Source organism: Acipenser ruthenus, chromosome 2, assembly GCF_902713425.1.
Source record: "Acipenser ruthenus chromosome 2, fAciRut3.2 maternal haplotype, whole genome shotgun sequence".
In the NCBI taxonomy this organism is placed as follows: Eukaryota; Metazoa; Chordata; class Actinopteri; order Acipenseriformes; family Acipenseridae; genus Acipenser; species Acipenser ruthenus.
Window position 1 is genome coordinate 17,285,325 of NC_081190.1, and position 24,286 is coordinate 17,309,610.

General features: G+C 38.3%; 1 protein-coding gene across 10 annotated transcripts in view; it reads left to right on the forward strand.

Moving 5' to 3' along the window:
- The window catches only part of LOC117399458 (cAMP-specific 3',5'-cyclic phosphodiesterase 4D-like), a 365,779-nt gene that overhangs the window by 296,919 nt on the left and 44,574 nt on the right, over positions 1-24,286 (forward strand). For 6 of the 10 annotated variants that reach the window (XM_058990262.1, XM_058990265.1, XM_058990254.1 and 3 more), the window contains 5 exons: positions 922-1,110; positions 5,373-5,435; positions 18,593-18,629; positions 22,499-22,572; positions 24,136-24,185. In XM_058990262.1, coding sequence (XP_058846245.1) covers positions 922-1,110; positions 5,373-5,435; positions 18,593-18,629; positions 22,499-22,572; positions 24,136-24,185 — 413 coding nt within the window. The remainder of the gene's footprint in view (positions 1-921; positions 1,111-5,372; positions 5,436-18,592; positions 18,630-22,498; positions 22,573-24,135; positions 24,186-24,286) is intronic. The other 4 variants (XM_058990267.1, XM_058990269.1, XM_058990282.1 and 1 more) reach the window with 3 other exon arrangements.

Genomic DNA, 24,286 nt, shown 5'->3' on the forward strand with positions numbered 1-24,286 from the left:
TGTGAAGACAGATTTTATTTTGTGTTTCATAGCTATCTGTTTCCGCTTCTTCTATCATGTATGTTGGAGTTGTTTTATGAACATACACGATTAACTGCTATGTCTAGATGTTGGCTACACTCCAGACCTGCAGATTTGTTTCCTATTTTTGGAACTTGAATGCATACCATAGACAGAAAAGGGTTTAATTATAGCATTTTATGCTAGTGAATGTGCTAAAGATGAAACATTTTGAAACTATTGATTTCTGAATTTTGCGTGTATTGGATTGCATTTAAAATATCTTTAAACCATTGAAAATGGTAAATCAGCTATTCTGGATCAGATTACAAATCCTGTCTCTGGAACAGTGTCTGGAAATCAATAGGATCTGTGCAAGGGCATGAGTACATTAAGGTATCTTGAGTCCCAGATAATATCATGCGGTAGAAAGGCTACTCATAAAAAGCACTTTTAATTTCCATAATTTCATTTGCTGTGGGGTATAAGAGAGTAGCGTCAGACCAAGTTAACTGTACGCAGCTTGTGTTTTATTACCCTGAGAAAGGTTAACTAAAATATTTTAAAATAGGCCTATGCTTGAAATTTACTTGTCTGCTCTAAATAGAAACCTTGTGTTCCCAAATCGTTCTCCAAATTGAACTAGTGCAATGATTATGATTGGTTACCACCAGAAAGTATGCTAATTGCCCTACTCTAAAATGATAGTGTTGGCTTAATTCTCCAACCATGCTATACATATTGATATCAGGAAATCAATTCCTACTTCAGGAGGGTGCTTTTGGACAAGTCCATGCTCAGATATGTATAGGACATTGGACACTTGCATAGAAAATCAGCAGTGTCCCACAAGACTTTCTGGTGGCAGCCCCATTGCATACAGAATGATTGATTGCTTTTGTTCTCTTTCCCTCCATGCAGTTTCGATGTCGACAATGGCACATCTTCGGGGCGGAGTCCTTTGGATCCCCTGGCAAGTCCTGGATCAGGGCTCATCCTCCAGGCCAACTTCGTCCACAGTCGGCGGGAGTCCTTCCTGTACCGTTCAGACAGTGACTACGATCTCTCACCGAAATCTATGTCCAGGAACTCCTCCATTGCCAGTGACATGTAAGAACTGTAGCAAAATACTTCCGCACTGAAATGTAGTGTTAACCAGAATCAAATAAGTTATCACTAGCTGAAACCTAATTGGAAAGCTGTACCCAGTACTGTACTTATTATTTTACCGTTCTCTGTATGTCTACCCCCTGTGTGTGTGTGTGTGCGTTCGACAGTCACAGTTGTGTTTTATCGCCATTGGTTTCAATTGGAATGTCTTAAGTCAAGACAAAATGTAATTTGCCTGAGTACATCACAGGCAGGAAATAGCCTATTTAATAAGCACTGTATGGGTTCATTGTGCTGTGATATTTTTTTGAAGCTGTACAATCCTTTTTTTCAGCAAATGTACAAAGAAGATCTCTCTGTTGGTAGAGAGGTCTCTGTCTTTTTCCCTTTCTCTGCTTCAACAAAAACCTTATAGAGTCAATGGTGAACTGCTTTATTATTATCACAGCAAACCTCCCATACAAAGGATGTTAGTGTAAATTCAGTAAAATATCAGTTTTTCATATCGATGTAAAAAAGTTGATATACTATTCAATTACAAATAGTGTAAGCCTCGATATGTTACATCTCCTATATAAGTGAAGATCGTATTAACATTATTTCTGGCATTAAACGACTATAGTTTCTCTTCTTTCACGTGTGCCCCAGCTGACCTACAGTACAAGGGCTTAACATTCCAGTAGATCCCAAGATTTCATTTTCCCTCTAGGTGCCTGAGCTTGTGTGAAAAGCTGAGATTTTGCTCTTTCTCTAGATTCCTAAGATGCCATTTGACTCAGTATCTATCCTCAGAGCCTTTTGAATTGGCTAGTTGGAGAAACGAATGGCAAAAATACTATCCATATTCCTATCCAGCTATAAAACAGTGATCATTGGTCCATTGCATAATGGTAGTATTATGGTGGAAGTACTATTATCTTTTTGCCCATTTGGTTTCATTGCACCCCACAACACATGGCCAAAGTCACTGTTTTTTTATAGTCTTCAGCTATGCAGCTATGCCTCCCATACTTGTAATGTTAAGGTTAATCCATACTATGTGTTGGGTGTAAGTTGATTGCATACCAGATATGTTTCAGGGATGGCCTGCTAATGTCAGTCGGCATTGACCCAAATATATTTACTTTACGTTATTTTGTGTTTTTTTAAATTATTTATTTATTTATTTATTTATTTATTTATTTATTTTTATCTGTATTTGGCACATCATGTATAAAACAATACTTGAAATTCAGAATGGAGAATCCGCAATGTGATGATTTATTGATCTGCAATTGAACAGATGATTTAATGATGAATGATAAATTTGGCCGGAGACCTTGTCTGTGGGTGCTCGACAGCTACCTGCACGAGGCTGGCTAGGAATACAATATCATGCATCCTAGTGCCACAGATAGGAAGTGGCACTCAGGGCCACCTCCCCCCAAGACAAGGCACGCTGCAAGGTGGTGGCAGGGGAGGAGGAGGCCAAAACAAAAGAAGCGTCATGAGTGAAAGCCACACAGAGCCTTTATGGTGCTTGGTGATGACATGTTGGTTAGGGGCGGATTCTCCTTTCCAGAAAAGCAACCATTTTCAATCCATAAGCCATGGCCATTCCAAGAACGAGATGAAAACATTTGGACAGACTAATGTAGGAATTCTGACACATTGCTGATCATGCTGAATTAGTCCTGTGAAGAGAATATTGGAGAATGTTGGGAATGCTGCACTTTTCCAAGTAGCAATCTCACTTAGTCCAAGGAGATATAATGTTTCTTAGGGCAGCTGTTCCCCCAGGAAGAAGGCCTCTACTTGAGCCAGCACACACTTAATGTACTCTGTGTCACAATTCTGCCCCAATCTTTGTCACAATTTCAGTTTCAGTAAAATTGTATTGACTTGCATTTCCTGTTATCTCCTGTTATCCACCTGGTTTAGTTTTATTTAAAACATGCTACACTTGTCCATAGGCTCTTATTGTTTGACATCCCTTGCCATTGTCCTGTCAACTGTCATGTTATTTGGGGTCATTCTGGGAGTCATTTCTCTATGGAGTTTGACAGTTCAGATTTTGGAAATATTTAATTTTCTTACAACGTTAACTACAGTTTGACTTTAGTAAGTGTCAGATTAATCGTGCTATTCAAAGTATAAATTAATTTTCTTTGGAGCAGGTATTCAGACTCTATTTTCGGTGATAGGTGTTGCAAAGGAAACGGTGGCAGGATAAATGGGTTTTAAACAAGTAGAAGTGGTGTCTGGAAAACTAAATGATCGGCAGCAACTTACAGTTCAAGGGGGCTTGAGAGAACATTCTGTTGGTTACACTATGTAACACAATTTTTGTTCCTGGGTAGTAAGTGTTATTTCCTAATTGCTTATGCCTCAAAAGTATAGAAAATGGCTATTCCCCACAAACTTTGCTTTTGTGACCAGGACAGTGATATTTTGAAATTTACCTATTTCCAATGAGAAAACGGGCAAATTTGTGTCTTTTCGTTCACATAAAGTTAGAACAAAACAACATATGAATCCAAATTAACATGCATTTATACTAAAGTAATACAAAAATGACTACAAAAGATTTAGAAGTGAGTAGTCTTTTTGGTTGGGGTAGTATGGGTTTCTCTCCTCAGCTCCACCTCTGAAATTGTCATCTGGATCTACAACGTCTTCCTCGCTCTCTGACTTGCTGCTCTCTTCTAAAGACGGCTGCTCTCTCTCCGGAGGAGTGGGTACGGAGAGCTCATGGCAGTGTGGCACCGGGGCGATGGATGAAGGAAGGTCCGGATACGTGATAGCAGGTGCATTCTTGCCAGTCCGACGTTTGGAAGGGTCCACCATGCAGAAGTAGCAGTTGCTTGAGTGGTCAGTGGGTTCCCGCCAAATTCTTGGGATAGCGAACTTCATGGCTCTCTTTTCCCCTCTGTACCATCCTACAAAAATACATTTATTTCACCCATGACTAATGTGTAAGAGATTCTCGCAACATTTTTCATATATGATATATTTTTTCAATAACATTGAAAATTGTAAAACATTTTAAAATTAAAAACTTTTACAATTTTAAAAATTTTAACAAATTTTATAACATAAAATTCCAAGCAACAATTGTCCATCTTACCTTCCAGAGTTTTTTTGCAGTGCTCGCAGGTGAAATGAGGTGCCCAGGGTTTGTCTTGATCCCCGACAGGCATGCCGAAATATGCCTTGTAGGCCTCACACATCTTAGCAGATGCTTCCACGGAGTACTTTTTCGCTCTTGTCTTGATAAATTGGCCGCAGACATAGCAAAATGCGTCTGCCGGATGCTTGCAGCCTCTTGATGCCATCTCAGAAAAATGCAGATATGTATCCACTTAGGCAGCTGGAACTAAACTGAACTGGTGGGCTTAAGGCCCCTGTATTTATACTACTATTTATATTACTGGAAAGTTCTAGAAAGTTCTAGAAGTTACTCCAAGTTTACTCAGCACTGAATCTATCTGGAATGTTCTGGAAAATAGGTAAATTTCAAAATATCACTGTCCTGGTCACAAAAGCAAAGTTTGTGGGGAATAATAGCCATTTTCTATACTTTTGAGGCATAAGCAATTAGGAAATAACACTTACTACCAAGGAACAAAAAAAAAAAAAAAAAAAATTGTTACACAGTGTTATTACTATAGGTGTGCAGATACTCCAAATAATTCCCTTTAACAATTAAAACAGAAAGAAGCATGTACTGAGTACCAATCAATGCTAATAAGACAGTCTTCTATCTTCTAATAACCTTTTATGACCTACAGGCAGAGGTAGCTCTGGTCCTGGAGGGCCATTCGACAGCTGCTGTGGGACCTGGGTGGAGGGTTAATTGGTTCAGTTGAACAATTTAAATAAAAAACCTGGTCTGGAAGGGCCCACTTATTTTTTAAACAGGGCACTTTGTGTTCAAACGTTAAGCGAACTAACATCACTATGTAAACAAGTTGTTTCTTACTTTTTTTATGTAAGATTGGGCCTTATAAACTAAACATGCTTTATAAAAGACTTAATTTAGGTAAAGTAAATAAAATTATGTATTTGTGAAACCTCTTAACAACTGTCGAAAATACGGGTTCACTCTTTAATACATAAATAAATGAGTACCTGTAACCCGAGTTGCATAATGTCAATGTTTTTTTTTTGTTTTTATTTATATATATAATTATTTTGAAATCAGTTGATGCATATAAATTATAGCACTTCTGCACATATACTCCTGAATTCCAAGTTTCTGATAAATGTGTCCCTATTAATAGGATTAACTGTCATCAGAGACCTGGTTTGGTTTCTCGGAGATCAGAACCAGTTCTTTCTGGAAAGTAAGTAGCTGTGCTAGTGGCTGCAAACACTGCCAGTTTTTTGGAAGCACGGATTATTTAACTACTGACTAGCTTTGCCTGCTATGCATGACCCTTTTTGCTTTGCACAAAAAAAGAGCCGTTGCAAACTGTTATGTATTGGATTTAAGAGTGTTAGTTATTTGCTGCCACCTACTGGTAGTATTAGCTTAGCTCACTGAGCAGGCGCAGTCTTCCGTGTATGTGATGCGGGAACAATAAAGAAACTTTTGTTGAACCAGAGCACCGTGTCCGTATATATATATAGATATATGTATAACTAAATAATAATATTAATGTTATTAGACATAACATAAAGTGGCGACGAGGATTCGTTTTAAGTTACTGGACAGCTGCCGGCAATAATTGATTCGCTACAGTTTGTCTAAATAACTTTCAATACCCAGACGAGTGACGACGGCTACATACAGAAGGAAGAAATGGCGGCAATCATAGGACGACTCGACTGCTTCGATGAAAATACAGAAGACTGGAACACTTACATCGAACGTTTTGAACACTTCCTCACAGCAAACGACATACCAGCAGAAAGGCGAGTAGCGGCTTTATTAAGTGTGATTGGGGGTAAGACATACAGCCTGTTAAGGAGTTTAATAGCGCCCGAAAAGCCTGGTGCTAAAAGCTATAATGAAATAGTACAAACACTGCAGGAACATTTTTCCCCTAAACCTCTGGTAATAGCCGAAAGGTTTCGTTTTCACAGACGTAATCAAGAAGAGGGTGAGTCTGTGGTGCAGTATATAGCAGTGCTAAAAAAATTAACAGAGCACTGTGAGTTTGGCACACATCTTAATGATACATTAAGAGATAGATTGGTATGTGGCTTGAGAAAGGAAGCGATCCAGAAACGTCTTTTATCTGAAGCTGAATTGACGTTCAAAAAAGCAGCAGAGATTGCTGTATCAATGGAGACGGCTGCTAGAGAATCTCAACAACTAAACGCTCCGCCTAATATAAGTAAGCTCACGTTGACACGGAGAAGCAAGTCGGTTAATAATTGCTGGCGTTGCGGGAAGGATACCCACAGCGAAATGGAGTGCTGGTTTAAAGAAAAGGATTGTCGTTGTTGTGGCAAGAAGGGTCACATAGAACGCGTTTGTAGAATGAAAAAGCATGAAAAGGGGAACGCGCATAGTAGCAAGCTGAGGAAGAAAAGTGTGCAGTACGTGGAAGTAAATGAGTCAAGTGATGATGCTGATACAGATACCGAATTGGCTTTGAATGTGCTTACTCTTAAAGGTGAAACGGCCAATATTTGGGTCACACCAGAAATTGAGGGAAACCCTTTGAAAATGGAACTGGATACTGGTGCTGCAGTGTCCTTGATATCAAAGAAAATGTATGAAGACAAGTTAAGTAATTTTCCCTTGCAACATACGAACCTAGTGTTGAAAACTTATACTGGAGAAGCAGTTTTGCCCAGTGGAAAAATTAATGTACAGGTGAAACTCAATGGTCAGATGGAGCTACTGCAGCTATATGTTGTTGAGGGTGATTACCCACCTTTGTTTGGTAGGGAATGGATTAAGAAAATGAATCTTAACTGGCAGGAAATAAAATCCTTAACTCAGCCAAGCAATTTGGAAGCAGTTCTGATTAAGCATAGCTCTGTATTCAGAAAGGAACTTGGCACAATGAAGGGAATTGAGGCAAAGATAATTGTGAAACCTGACAGCAAACCAAAGTTTTGCCAAAAACGCACGGTACCATATGCAATCAAACCCAAAGTGGATGCTGAATTGACCCGATTGCTAGAAAATGGAGTAGTGTCACCAGTGCAATTCAGTGATTGGGCAACACCGATTGTACCTGTTATCAAGAAGGATGGCACCGTGAGGCTATGTGGTGACTTCAAGGTTACGGTAAACCCTGCTCTGTGTATTGAACAGTACCCAATCCCACGCATCGAAGATTTGTTTGCTTCTCTAGCGGGAGGTCAGTGCTTCAGTAAGTTGGATTTGTCCAACGCCTACTTGCAAATGACGGTGGAAGAGCAATCTAGAAAGTACCTGACTATTACAACACAGAAAGGTCTGTACTGTTACAACCGCTTACCTTTTGGTATTGCTTCAGCTCCTGCATTGTTCCAGAGGGCCATGGACCAAATATTACAGGGACTGTCTGGTGTTCATTGCTACCTTGATGATATACTGGTCACAGGTAGAAATGAGATTGAACATCTTAACAATCTGGATGCTGTTTTGCAACACCTGGAAGAGTATGGCCTGCGTGTTCAGAAGGACAAGTGTGAGTTTTTTTAAACAATCATTGGAGTATCTGGGACACATCATTGATGCTACGGGCTTACACAAGTCACCTGGAAAGGTTAAAGCTATCGTGGATGCGCCTGCACCAGAAAATGTAAGCCAGTTGCGATCATTTCTAGGACTGTTAAACTATTACAGTAGGTTTATACCTAACCTAGCAACCATTCTGAGTCCACTAAATGCGTTATTGTGTCAAGGAAAGCAATGGCAGTGGACTAAGGACTGTGAAAAGTCATTTAAGATGGCTAAGGAACAGTTAGTGTCATCAGAGGTTTTAACTCACTTTGATGGAAACCTTCCAATTACCCTTGCTTGCGATGCTTCACCATATGGAGTGGGGGCGGTTATTTCTCATGTCCTTCCTGGTGGAGAAGAAAGACCAATTGCGTTTGCATCCAGGACTCTCAGTAAGGCTGAGCAGAAGTATGCACAAATCGAGAAGGAGGCTCTTGGAATAGTATTCGGTGTACGGAAATTCCACCAATACTTATATGGCAGGAAGTTCACATTATTCACAGACCACCGACCCCTCACAACCATTTTTGGTCCAAAGAAGGGAATTCCATCATTAGCAGCAGCCAGACTGCAACGTTGGGCTTTACTGTTATCTGCCCATACATACGACATTGAATACAGGAAAGGCTCCGATATTGGGAATGCTGATGGACTGTCAAGATTACCATTGAAGGTGACACATAAAGACAAACCTGACACAGTCGACGTGTTTTATTGCAACCAAATGGAACAGCTACCAGTGAAATGTGCTGAAGTGAGAAAAGAAACTAGAACTGACCCTACACTGTCTCAGATTCTAGAGCAAGTCTTAAAAGGCGGGCTAGAAGCCAACCCTGCTGTAAAGACGCCATTCTACGCAAGGCGCCATGAACTGTCTGTGTACCAAGGGTGCTTAATGTGGGGTATCCGTGTTGTCATACCTGCAAAGTTAAGAAGCAGAGTATTGGATATGCTACATGAAGGACATTCTGGAGTAGTCAGAATGAAGGCCATAGCAAGGAGTTACATCTGGTGGCCTGGAATAGACACACAAATTGAGGAGAAGGCAAAATCTTGTACATCATGTCAACGTGTCCAGAATATGCCAAGTCGTGCACCACTCCACCCATGGGTATGGCCAGGTAGACCATGGCAACGTATTCACATTGATTTTGCAGGTCCTTTTAACGGACAAATGTTTCTCATCGTGGTGGATGCTCACTCGAAGTGGCCTGAAGTTTTCATACTGGAATCCACCACTGCGGCGAAGACTATTCAGGTTCTGAGAGGACTATTCAGTCACTACGGTATTCCAGAGCAGCTTGTAAGTGACAATGGCCCACAGTTCATCTCTAGCGAATTTGAAGCATTCTTGAAAACGAATGGCGTAAAACATATCAGGTCTACCCCATACCATCCAGCAACGAATGGTTTGGCTGAACGCTTTGTTCAAACCATGAAGCATGCACTCAAGTCAGCGAAGGAAAGTGCAACTACTAGTAAAAAACTAGATAATTTTTTACTTGTGTATAGAAATACTCCTCATGCAACAACAGATGAATCTCCAGCAATGTTGTTTTTGAAACGCAAGCTGCGCACACGATTGGATCTGCTAAAACCAAACATGTCTTTACATGTTGAAAAGAATCAGGGGTTGCAAATAGCACAACGACAAAACAGTGCGAAGGACAGACAATTTCAAGTCGGTCAGGCAGTGCTGGCACGGGAATATCGTAAGGGAGATAAATGGATTCCAGGAGTTGTTACTGCCAAAACTGGACCTGTCTCATACACTGTGGATGTTGGACCTGGAATGTCTTGGAGACGTCATGCTGACCAGCTACTGGATTGTGTTGGCACCCATCTGAATGAAGATCCTGCAGCAGAAATATTACCAACCCTGACAGAGCCTATTGAGGTTTACACAGCATGTTCACCAACTGCAAACACAACTTCCAAGGGGGTCATTGAGGCTGAAACCAATGCTAAAGAACCTTTGTTTCCACCTTCAACGAACCAAGATGTACACATGGCAGAACCGTCACCAAATGCTGTCGAGAGACGCTATCCTGTTCGGAGTAGGAAAGCTCCCAACCGTTTGACTTTTTAATTATCGGTACAGCGTAAATAAATAAATAGTAAAACAACAAAGGCTTGCATGTTAAAATAGTTCAGTAGTGTATAGAGAGCAAGCCAGAAGAAGGGGGCAGAATAATCCCCTGGCTAGCTTGAGGCATGAGGCAGTCCACCCTCTACCTCTAGTTATGTAGATGATTCAATTTGTGACAACAACATTTAACAGGAAGGAAATGTTATGTATTGGATTTAAGAGTGTTAGTTATTTGCTGCCACCTACTGGTAGTATTAGCTTAGCTCACTGAGCAGGCGCAGTCTTCCGTGTATGTGATGCGGGAACAATAAAGAAACTTTTGTTGAACCAGAGCACCGTGTCCGTATATATATATAGATATATGTATAACTAAATAATAATATTAATGTTATTAGACATAACACAAACCAACTTTGAAACTAAACAGGCATTGACCACTCTAACTTGTTACCCTTAGAACAGAAACACAGAGCAGTCTTGTGTTCTGTTTAGGTAGATGGAAGACTTGTAGAAAGAGTTGCTATAGTTAAAGACAATGGAAAGGGTATTTCTATCTCTTGGTTTCAGATAATTTTAGCAAAGAATGGGTTATTTCTTCACCCCTTTCTTAGGTTTCTTGGCTGATTGGGGATGAAGTGGAGCAGGTAGAGGTGTCGCCAGCATGCAGTGCATCTAGGTATACTCATGATACATCTACTCTTAGAAACACTCAAAGCATTAGGGGTGCTGAGCCTAGCACTTGGAAAACAATACTATACATTTAAACTGTGTTTCCACATTCTCATATGCACAACCTCATCAACACATTTTTGTGGATTTTGATCTATTTTTTTTTTTTGTGATAACTGAAAATGTTTAAAAAAAAAATAATCTATGTCTCATTAAATCTAGAGCATTGCATCCCAGCGTGCCTTAAAAGCAGACTCTGCATACCGTAGATGTGCGGAATAACGTGTGGAAAAGCTGACACTTAGATGTGAGGATGTCAACACTACCAGCCATGAGAAACAAACAGGGTTTTATAGACACTGTAGGTTAAATGTTTTGCTGACCTCAACATTGAACTCATAATAAGGCTGTCGTATTGTGGACATGTGGATTTTTAAGTTTCTTGTGTATGGAGACAGTACACTTCCAGCTGTCTTAATAGTTGGTACACAGCTGTATTTCTATATTTTCTCAATTAATACCGGTGTAAACTTCCTCAACAGGTGGCGTCCCTGGGGGTATAGATTGGTTTGGTTTAAATACACATAAATATATTTGATATACTTGCAAATTAATGTAGGTTCATAACTATACACATATACAGTATTTTACCTTTCAAATTGATTAAATAAAATTTGACACTTGTATGTAATAGTCCATAAAAATGGTATTTAATAATGTCCTACGAAATAGTATCAAACATTCAAGCTTCACTCTGGTGGTCATTGATGTCACCAGAACTATGTTCTGTAATTGCATGCTTATTAATGAATCCTAGAATAAGAGTGGTAATTTGTGTACTGCTCCGTGTACCAGAAATATTTTCCAACCTTTAGTCTACAGATATGGGAACAAGGCTGTTACTGTTGCAGGTTATCAATTTGCCCGCCGCAATGATACAGAAATATCTGTGGCTGAAGTCATATTACTATCCATACATTAAAGTAATTCACATCATTTCTTTAAAAACATAGACCATGAAAACCTCTATCCTTAAAATAGTTAACAACATCAGAAGTAGAACTTAATAGTAGATATAGGACAAGGTTAATCTGAATTGCACACAGTCTTTTGTTTTCCATCAAAGACTGGTGTCATGGTTACCGACACACTTTAAAATTACAATGTAACCGTGTCAAACACACTTATTGCCAGGGGAAAAGAAAGTTCATTTTATCTTGTGGTTTGAAATTATGGCGTTTCAGGGTTTTTTCGTAGGATCGCTGATTCGCAGCTGTAATCTTCTAGTTTGTGGAAAAACTGGCAGATACATTATGCTGACAGTGTAAGACAAATTTACACTACTCATTTTTTTCCTGCATATTTTGATTTATAGTACCTATTTCAGCAACAGTGGCTGTCGATGAAGGCTCTACTGAGTGGTTGTGGACAGCAGCTACAGTTATGCCTCCCTAGATTGACCTTGAACTTGTAATGATCCATCGGGTACCCATCCGCTGAGAAAAGTTTGAGCAAAATAGTCCTGAAAATGTTCATAAAGGATCACATACATAATTAGACCAGAAGTATCAGTTGTTGCAATGCAAGTTTAAATTGGAACAGACTTTGTAATGTGTGTTTCATTACTGTGGAATGTATACAATAAAGGTGATTGTTTTTTTTTTTAATGGTGAAGAAATAAGACTAAAGCAAGTGGTGTTTGTTACAAACTGAAGTACACATCTGTTAGGTGCATCATCTTTCTGATTGTCCTTGTCCTTGCAAAGCTTCTCACGAAACCCCAGTTTTGCATTTGACTACTTAACAACTCTATCACCCAAAGGGTGGAAGCTCCAAGGTACATTTCTTAAAGACATATGTACCTCAGATAATGATTTGGGAAAGTGCAGGTTATCAAGGTATTAGGAAAAGTTTCTCATACATAAAGAAAGGGCAGGTTACCCAGCTAACAGAAAACTTCAGCTTTCCGACTGGATTGACATTTAGAAACCCACAGTTAGTTCCATTATTACAGGAAATGGAGTATGTACGTGTTTCAGATAATGTGTAACTTTCATCGGATCCAAACGTAACAGGACTATTGATTAGTCAGAGACAGAAATATTAGTCAGGCTGCAGTGTTCTTGTTTGCACCCTGTGTGTTTCCAATTAGGAAAGAAAAGGCTCAGTGTAAGAGCGCAAAAGGATTAAGGCAGACCCAACAATGAAACGACGTGGAGCTCACATGGTGTACTATGAATCAAATTAGAAAAGTATTACAAAGGTCCCTCAGCAAAAAAAGAAAGAAAGAAAACACACAAACACACACACACACACGCACACACACACACACACACACACACACACACTCATACACACACAACAAAAAGCCTCACAGACAGCAGAGCTTTGTCGTCTAAGTTCCTCTCAATCAGAATCTGTCAACTCTGTGGTAACTTAAAAGCTTCAGCTAAATTTACACAGGGTAATAAAAAAACTTAATGATAACCAGCTGTAAAAAGATATATACCAGCTGTTAAAAAGATATATACTGATGCACAGAAGAAATGCAACACTCAGGTCTAATGGATTTAATCAAATATTTTAAACATAGATCTCAAACAAAATCACAGAAATTGTTAACAAAAATACAGATCAAAGAATCATGATAAGTTTTCAGTATGAAACAAAATGAAAATATTACTAAGTTAGTATCGGTTATCACCTTCCTGAGCATTAACACATTCGTGGCAGCGTTGGCGCATAGACCTGATCAGCCTCTGGATAGACTGTTGTGGGATGTTCCACCACTCTTCCTGTGCAGCTGCAGCCAGCTGGTGAAGGTTTACTGGTCACGGTTGTCTCCTGTGGATGGCACTGGCGATTTGACCCGCAGATGTTCTATGGGACTCAGGTCAGGAGAAAAAGCTGGCCACGGCAAGACCTTGACATTGTTTTCTTGAAGTCGTGCAATTGTAATCCTAGCACTGTGTGGTCTTGCATTGTCCTGCTGGAAAATCAACACTTCCGGATTGGCTTGCAGGAACGGAAAAACGATTGCCTCAAGGACGTCAATGTATCGCTGAGCAGTAAGGCATTCTTGTGTTAAAGGAGATTCATCCCCACATCATCACACTTCCACCGCTCCACCGGTTGACTTGAACAACGCAACAGCATAACGCTCACCACGACGTCTCCACACACGTTGTCTTCCATCTGGTCTGTCAAGGGCAAAACGGTGAATAAAACACTCCACCACTCTCTCTGACGCCACCTCAGATGTTCTCTGGCCCACAGAAGACGGCGATTTCATCTCTCAGCTGTCAACATGTTACCCCTGAACGGCCTCTGAGCATGCAAATCATTTTCATGCAGAGGGCGAGCTACAGTCATTCTGCTGATGCGCGGGTCATTTCTTCCTGGAATTTCTCATGCTGTAGCCACTGCAGTCTGAAAATAATTACGCATATGGATCGGTCGGATGTGACGGTCCTGGTCCGGTGTGGTGACCCTCTGCCTTCCAGGACATGGCCTGTCCCTCACAGATCCAGTTTCCTCGTTTCTCTGGACTAGTCTGCTGATTGTTGAAGCAGAACACCTCATTCTCCAGGCAACTTCTTTCACAGGCCGCCTTCAATCATGCCGATAGCAACCAAGCGATCATCATTACTCAAGCGGGGCATGATAGTATCTTTCGCTCTTCTTGCATTAAAATAATGTCTTTTCAAATGGTTATTTATACAGATTCTTAATCGACTCAAATACCGAACACTGAGCACCTGGCTTTTTTATGAAATCACATGACTTGAGCTCAGTATTTTGTTATCCCAGGGAACAATACTATTCAAACAATCAACAAACCTGTCTGCTCACTATTTAAAATGTAAATAGCATTATGTATGTGCCCAATGAGCTATCGATGTAAAACCTAGACTGTTGTGTTTTCATTGTGCATCACTATATTTAGTAACAGAATGTTATTATTATTATTAGTATTATTATTATTATTATTATTATTATTATTATTATTATTATTATTATTATTATTATTATTATTATTATTTATAATGTGTTTCTTCTAAATTATTTGATTTACATACGATTAGTGAAATGTATTTGATTGTGTGCTACATCTTCAACCCCCCCCTCCATTATAAATGGGATACATATTAAAATTAGTCAAATGCTGACACATTCTCAGTTCAGGCCTGCTTGTTGTCCATCTGCTGCCAATGGATATAAACAGGAGTGATCTAAAATCGCTTTCAACTCGATGCCAAGGGAAAAAAAAGGGGTCACCATTAAAGCTGTAACATATCAGTACAGCAACTGACAGGGCAGATACATATACATGTATCCTGCAGGATTCAAACTATTCCCTCCAGAAGACAAACGTCTGTTTCAATTCATCAGCTCACTTCAAGTTTACTCTTCGTGTTCCCATTGTGATATGACTTGTCTTAGCAGTGATTGGAAGCACATCACTCACGGCCTTGGAGCTTGTGGACTCTCTGGCTATGTTTAGAGTATTTTATTTGCATAACATTCCTCCCTGCTGTAGCCCTGATATGGGCGTGTGATGCCTCCATTCACAGACTGCTGTCAGCCCTGTTTATCAGCCTGCAATACAGCACTCATTGCTGAGGGGAACATGGGTTTATTTACAGAAACAACACCCTCTTTATCAGCCACATGGTCCTGCCGGGATTATCACTCCATTCTTATATTTCTGGCTATAATTATTGTACAGTATGCAGAGACAATGAGAGTCTTAGGAAGGTTTTTTAGCGAGCCTAATGAAAGGCAGCAGTGGTATGTTGTATTGAGGCATGCGGGTCAATTTCACATGCATAGTAAAATGGCTGCTTGCTGCTTCACTTTGCTGTGCTGTATTGCATTGTGCCCTTGAGAGCTTGCATTCCTCCAAAGACACCACAGAACAGCTTCCACCAGTACTAACAGTATGAATCTGCAAACGCTACCCGTTCTAATTTATTCTGCCTAATCTATTGTCACAGTATTGTTTTAGATAAGTATTGTTTAAAAGCATGCGTGTATGATGTTATTATGACCAATTGCAATACAGAGACTGGTGGCAAATGACTTTGTTCCTGCTTACTTTGTATTCCTTTAGTATTCTTACTATGTTTATGATTTACAAATAAGGGGGATTTAATTGGTAACATGTACTGCATGGTACTGAGGCATTTTTTATATAAGAAACAACATTTTTTGCCAGAAATATTGGTACAATAAAAAAGTTTTTCATCTCTCTACACATGCAACAATCTTTGTTTGGTAGCAGGGGGGTTTTTTTGTATAATTTTTTTCATTTCTCATAATCTTTTCCCAGTTTGTATTAATGTCAGTTCAGTGAATTAACTCCCCATTTTAAATAGACTTTTTGACTACAGTATACTGTTTCACATGAATACATATGTATTGTACAGAGGCCTAACCAGTTGCTTTCTCAAGTTCCATTTCAAGTTGAATACCTGCTTCTGAAGCCACCAGCCAAGGAAGCCTGCTTCTAAGTTTCTAATAGTAGAAAGCAATGCAGAGATGGAATTATTTCAATAGTGTATAACAACAGCAAAAAAGAAACATACCACCTTTCAAACTGTGCTATTTGCCAGGCACATTATGATGATATATTCCAGCAGACAACTAATTCCAGCTTGGCGGTGCACTGTATTGAAAAGTAAACAGTGTCTTGCAGTGTGTACACAAAGGCTATCTGCTCCAGCCTATGAGATGAAAAAGAACCCCTTCTGCATTACAAACTATGATTTACTTCCATGCATTGCAATTGGTATGAACACAAAGATGAAGCACAGCAAACGCATGCAGTTATTATTGCCTGAATTGTGGAATGTATACATATAATGTGTATGCATTATTAATAAAAGCAATGTATACTAAAGTTTATGGTTATAGAAGTCTCTTCATACAGTACTGTAGGTTTCGTTTGGTTTGCGACTTGGTATTACAAAAGTTGTTGACAAGGAGGGAAGAAAAGAGATGGCACGGCATTCCTGGCCTTTTGGAAGTCATGTTTTCTCAATAACAGCAACGTATCATTTTGACAGGTATAACAGGACCTGTAGATCTGGGAATTATCTTTAATGCTGTTCTGAACTGTTACTGGCATTAGTTTCCTGCAGACACACAGGACTCTCGGGCCTCTAATTAGGAGTTATCTTTTGTAAAAGGGAATGATTTGAGACAACTTTCAGAGGAAGGCTACTCAGTAGCCTTCATGGTCATTCAAGTTGCTGCAAAAAGTGAGGGCTGGGTTATTTAACAAAAAATAAACTATGGTAAAATACCAGATGAAGACTAAGGAAATGTCCCGCAATAAATTAAGATATGCAAAAAGTTGCAAAACCGATGGCAACTGTGAAGGAAAGATGAAGGTGAAATAATGTACCCAATTTAGACTTGACAGGCAACACAACCACCCTGTCAAAACGTTATCTGTGGTTTACCGATCTTTACTCTGGTAGTCTTCACAGCTATAATGGATAAGCCATGAATGTCAAGTGAATTTATTGGTGGGTGCCAGATCCCTTAATGTAAATCCTGGGAGTAAAATATGTACACACTGAAACACAGTACAAACTGCCTCTTGAGTGCTACAGTAGCTTTCATTCAATTGATGTTGTTTTGGGAGCCAAGTTCGTTTTCTTTTGTGTTTGTTTGTCTTTTTCTTTTTTTCTCCTGTGGTATAGTAGCTTTGCGGTCAAAGTTGACCAGCGGCAGAAATGGCAAACACAGACCCAGTAAACGGCAATTCAGCACTTTTGCAACTTCTATTAATGCTCAACCAAACAAAAGGTGGTTAATTGACTGATTGATCAACCAACCAGGAACTGCGTGCCTAGCATTCTCAGGCTGATCAATCAGATAACCAACCTCCCACACCAAACCAATTACAGTCACCACTCACATATCCGACCCTATAAAATTTGGACTTCAGTGACGGTTAAACGCGTGTGACGCATATCTGATTATTTCATTTTGGCCCGTTCCAACCCTTGTCTGTTTTTCAGAGAACACAAAAAATTATACAATATCAAAAATACATATCTGAAAAGACTGTGTTTTAAAATAAGTAGACTTCCATTTAGATGTACTTTATTGGTTTTGTTGGTACAGTAGTATATTTTCAACAGAAGTATTTTAATTCAGAATGATATTATAATGAAAATATCACTTGCCAAAAGAGACTACACATGGACTGTAATACAGTACATACTTTTAAATATGATAAGTATTGTAGCAGTATATAAAATTCCCTGTTAATGACCCAACAGCAAAATGAAATCAAAATGTTACCCATGCACAGAACTGCATACAATGTAAAAGGTAATGCAATTTAGCAAGAGTAAAAAAATAAAAAAAAAACGACGTAGTTTCCAGAATTAAAACACTATCCAAAGTCAGTATTCAAAATTGCAGAATACAGTAAAATACAACAAAGATATAATTAAAGATAAAGATAAAATTTAGAGAAATTGCCACTGTCATGCATATTCCTGAGCAGTCAAGACTGGGGCGTGGTTTGGTAATGGGTAGATTTATTGTCTGTATCTATTAATTAACAGCAACTGATTTGGCATGCAGAGATAAAATTGCATTGGTGTGGAATAGCATAAATCTGGTAATAGACAAAGTATACTCCAAGATGTCTGCCTGTATTATTGTTATGATTACTTTTCACATGTTTTGTGTGATTGTGAGTGGTACCATCCCTAATTTAAATATAACACACCCCTTCTCTGTAAAGATGCACGTAGTTGATTTGATCAGCCTGGGAAGTTCGGTTAGGGGCAACAAATTTCACTTGCCCCCCTTGGTCTCTTGAACAAATTTCTTTTCATAAAAATATGAAAACAATTCCAGGTGGTTATAAAATAATGGTTTAAATGATAGTTACATTTAGATCTGAAGAACCCTGTAGACAATGCATGCTCACTATTAACCTTTTTAATACAAATAATAATGGATATAATGTAATAACTGTATACATATCGGTAATATATAATAATCATATAAAAACATGCTTCAGGTTAAACTTGTGCTGTGTTTCTTTTCAGTCATGGAGACGACCTGATTGTAACACCCTTTGCACAGGTAAGTACAGACTACTCAGCAGTGTCTACAGTACAGAAAATATCATGTAGACCTACTGTGTACTATTAGCCACTGTTTTTATATGCAGATATTACAAACATCCAAAAGACCACCTGACAGTATTTCCTAATCAATCGCACCTTTTTCCAGAAGCAGTAAGCAAGTACAACTCCTCATGTGTGGCTAGCAATGTCATTCAGAAGGAACGACATTGAAGTGGTGTGACATCAAAACGTTAGATAAGACACATATACCTTCCATTACTTCACTGTTGCTAACGTGTGACCTTGATCCCTAGTGCTTGCTTTCTTGACAGATAAAGGTTTATTTTTAATTATTTCTCAAGGAAACAACCTACAGTGTTGGCTAGGGTGAAGAACCTGGGTTATTGGTAATTGAGCCTTTTATTTTAAAAAGGAATTCATATGTATTTCACCCTGTCTCATAAAATCAACATTAAATTCTGCAAAGCTTTTTAGCTACTGCATTGCATTTTACTGTACTGCATTTTACAGTGCTAACACACGTTCTAATGTGCAGTACAGTACATTTGAATATGTGTTAGCACAGAAACAAAAGTATGGCTTTTAATTAGGATGAAAACTTGGTCCCGATGTAATTTGATATTCTCAATAGGTTTTGTACCCCCAGTCATTTTAAATATTGATCAATGATCATTCTTTTGTTTAAGCAAACAAATACAAGACCAATCAAACAAAAACAATGATCTAAAAGTCATGAACTAAATGGAAGGCCTAAATTAAATTACAAAAAAACACAGTGCCGTCATCAAAGCAGTGCCATCTCTCTTGACAATAATGTCTGTAGCAGTGATAACAATATGTGTGTTTGATGTAAACTAGGTGTTAGTCAGAGCTAAAGCTTTGGTCATTTAATTATAATATCAATATTGTATTCTTTAAATGACATGTTGAGAAATATAGAATAGACATTGAAATCTGGAGGCTGTCTTTGATGAGCTGGCATTGTTTCATCCTACTTTCCTGGTATTAATATATAATAAAACTGTATTATGATCACATTAATTGTGGCACTATTCCTTACCATTTTAAGGCCTATGTTTGGACTGCAACCTGAAGGTCAACTATACTTCTGAATAATACTGAACTTGTGTTGGTGCCACATGCACAGTTTCTGGGCAAAGGAAGACATACAATTGATTTTTTTTTTTTTTTTTTTTTTTTTTTACAGAAAAGCACAATTACAGAAATGTTTTTCCCCATATCCTCTTCGGTCATTTCATGTATAATTTTACCAAGTTGTTCAAAAGCTTGGCAGGGCAACGTCTCTTACATCATATAATTCTCATAAACAATTTTAAATGTGAAAGTATGACCAAAGGAGATATGAAAAGGGGATATTGATTTTGCGTAAATGCTGACCATAGTCTATGAATCTTGGGAGCACATGAATAGACATAGTGATAAACACTGACATTCATTGGTTTACAGATGCTAACAGTATCATGTATCCTGAATGAGGTCACATACTGTAATGAAAACTATACTCCTAGTAAATGCAAGCTGATGCTTGGATTAATTTATTGACAATTCACCTAAATATCTTCTGTCATTTTTGTTTTACTCACTCATTAGTGAACAAAATGTATTTCTATAAACTATATATATTGTATACACTGGCGGTCAAAATTATCGGGACATCTAATATAAAGTTACTGAAATACAGTACAACTAAGAAAGGAAGAATCAGCATAAACTATTGATTTATATGAAAAGGATAATAGAACAGAGGATATGTTTTGTTGGCATTTTACTGCAAATGTTTCTCATCAAAATACCCCCCCATCTTGGCAATCACATCTGCACATACTGTACTTTAGGCATTCTGTCAATTGCTGTCTATTTTTGTCCATTTAGTCCCAATCATCTCCCACAGCATATTTGTGCTGGTTGCACTGTTCTTTTTCACTCTTCTATCAAGCGCTTCCCATAACATTTCAATGGGGTTAACAAGGTTCTCCACAGGAATTCTGTATGGCTGGGTGGCAGTATTATAGCAGGGAGCACTTTTAACAGAAACATAAAATTGCCTTACCTTAAATATATAATAAGACAAACAATTTGAACAATAATAAGAAACTGAATAATAATCCACCCTAATTCGTACACAGGCTACACTAGTCTATTTACCCATTGATCCTTTGCAATCTTTGTTGTGGTTCTGGCAGAGCTTGCACTTCATACCATCCGGTTCCTTGCTTTAGAAAAGCCAATTCTATTGCTTTCCCCACGTAACATCGTACCCACTATCACGATGTTTCTTTTACACACTGGCCCCTCTTGCGTTTCTTCCAATCCGCTTTCTACAAGTTGCTCTTCGTTGACTGTATCGAGTTGCTCTTTTTCATTTTCATCATCATTTTTAGATAGCATTTTAACGTTTCAGCCTCCCTAAGTGCTTAAAACAGAAAACGTACCTCTTCAACTCTGATTGGTTAAATGTAGTGTTAAGACACAGCAACGTCATGTGGTTCCAACATTTTTTTTTCACCCAGCGCGTGCAAGTGATCCCTATTGTTAAAGGCACAGTAGCAACTGCAGTGCTGTGGGTTTTTCAGCTGGGCGACCCACCCGGCTGAAAAGGCCTGGGAAGAACCCTGGGTTAAGGTCAGGCGACTGAGGAAGCCAGCACATCATTTTCAACACCTGTTGTTCTTCTGTCTGATTTAGGTAATTGAGGTTTAGTCTGGCTGTGTGTTTAGGGTCATTATCATGTTGAAAAACAAACCCTTCACCCACTAGTCACCTTCATGATGGTATTGCATGACGTTGAAGAATGGAATGATATTGTTCTTTTTCAGATATACCTTCTATTTTTAATACAAAACAACCACCAACCTTCATGTTACCACCTCCATGTTTTACTGTTGGCATGACATCCTGACAGTCTCTCTCCTGGTTTTCTTCTCACGTACTGTTTCCTCTTAGAGCTGAAATGTTCAAACAATGATTCATCTGTCCGTAACACTCTTCTCAGTTGCTCGTTTGACCAATCTTTATGGTTTAGTGGCCATTCTAGATGTTTTTGATGGTTCTAAACAGGTTTTCGAGCTGCAATTCTCCCCATCAAACCAGCTTCCACTTTTGATATGGAATTGAAATCAGCAGCAAAATTCAGTGTTGGTTAGGAAACAATTACCCTGGACTTTCAACAATCAGTCTGTCTTCTCTTTTAGTTGTTTTCCTCTTTCTGCCTCGGTCACTTTTATTTCCATAGCTACCAGTTTTTCTGTTGATTGTGGTATGCACTCCATTATTGAAAACATTTACTTTTGTTGTAATTTCTCTTATGGAATACCCTTCCTTGAGAAGTGTAAGTATGGACACACGATCATCAGATTTTATCTCCTTCCTTGAAGTAAGTATGGACTCACGGTCATCATATTTTATCTCCTTCCTTGAGAAGTGCAAGTATGGACACACGATCATCTCTGTTACAAGGGGTGTTCGTTTAATGGGAGAAACGGAGGTAAATGCCAGTAAAACATATCAACTGTTATATTCCCTTCTGAAATGGATAATGAACTTTTGCATAAGCCAATGCTTTATATATAGTTTTCCTTTGTAGAATATCAGTAAGATTTGTAGGTGTCCCCATCATTTTGACTACCAGTGTATATCTATATCTATCTATTTATCTTATATATATATATATATATATATATATACATACACACATACATATACATATATATATATATATATATATATATATATATATATATATATATATATATATATATGGTATTTTGGTATTTAATAGTCTGTAATACCTATTGCAGCTGCATTCTTCTACCATGCCTCCAATTATGTTTACATTTTTTCTAGGTGCTGGCTAGTTTGAGAACTGTACGAAATAATTTTGCTACAATAACCAACTTACCAGACCGAGCCTCAAACAAGTAAGTATTTCTAATAAACTATTATAATTCATTTTATGAAAATGAAAATGTAATCTTCTCTTTACCATTTGAATGGCTTAGATTATTTTGTGTTGTTTTTTGACCTCTTGTGGTAAAATCTGGAATTACAATAACTCCTATTGTACTGAAATGTTTAAATATCCTTTATGTGTTTTGGACATAAATGTCAGGAATCCTCTTGGACCTAATGTGGAAAGATTAGCACACATGCTGTTCTGTGGCTCTGACCTTGAATAAACGGGATGCTTCTGTCAATGATCCCAGTGTTTTCCAGCATAGTAATGGTAAAAACTTGCTGTCCAAGAGTAATATTTATTACACTTTGGTTTTAGCATGGTATACTACAGTGAACTTTTATAAGGGCAATTACAAGCTTGTCTCTGAAATGCCAACATATTTTGTCAATATCAATATCTTGAGTATTATAGTTACTTCATTATTCAAAAGAAAAAAATGCATGGTTATAGTAGGAATGTTTCCCCACAATTACCTACGGTATATGCAGTTATTATATTGACAAAGAAAATACCTGGAAATACTGTTGAGCTCCTCCATATGGTCTCTACTGGATTTAGAGCCATTGATTGGACACACTAAAGGAAGTATGTGAAGCACTGTTAAAACCAGTCTATGATACACCAGGATCAATGACTAGAGGTCATGACATCTTGGTAATAGCCCTGAAGGTGAGAAATAATACTTTGCTAGCCAAACAGCATGTACAATGCTATCTGGGTACAACTACCATTGGTAACCTTGACCTGGCCAATCTGCTGATCGAAATCTATTTTACACCATATGAATTAAACTTGCAAAATGCTTCCACACAATAAGACCCCACTCCCCCAGCCTACAAAACACATCACACACAGTTTGAAGCTTTGGAACATAAATGGTCTTTGATGGTACCTCTGGTGCATTTCTGGGTCAAAATAAGGTGCTAAGTTGTCAGTGGAATGGAAATCAAAGCTGAATCTCCCTGTTGTTGTTCAGAGCTAGAGCAGTGACACCAATCGTACACACAAATATAGCAGTACAAGTTTTTAACGTGAGGAGTCAGTGGCCAAAAAAAACCCCAGAGAAAATATAGATTATACAATACCAATGTGTAATTACTGGCAGACAGCATGGTACCTAGTCTGAGCAACAGATGTTTTGTTGAAATGACCTTGGTTTAGACAGGGTTCTGGGTTTTTTAAGCTAATCATTTTAAATTGAAATAAATCATTGGCATCCCAACTTGATATGCAAGTACAAAAAGTATCCATATTAACATTTTTTAAACAGTTTCCCAATTTAACAATACTACAGGAATACTACACGAATTCAGTTAATTCATGGTTAAGCCATTTTGACAGCACTGTGTTTTAGTGTATAAAGATCCTTCACTAATTTACTGCCCTTGATATTGCATTTTTTTAGTGGGTTGTTGTACAGCTTCCTTTACATCTGGAATCCTGGATACTAATATGTCAATGTGGTTACTTGACAATCAAGGTTCTTCAGGAAATAAAGTTATTTATTTTTACTGTTGATTACCAGGCGATCACCCATGTGTAACCAGCCGTCCATCAACAAGGCCTCCTTTACAGGTAGGTTGAGGTTTTACTCAGAGCAAAGCTTTTTCTTACCTCTAAGTATTCGTTTAACATTTTTTTTATCATTAATTATTTTTCTAATTGTGATTTTACAT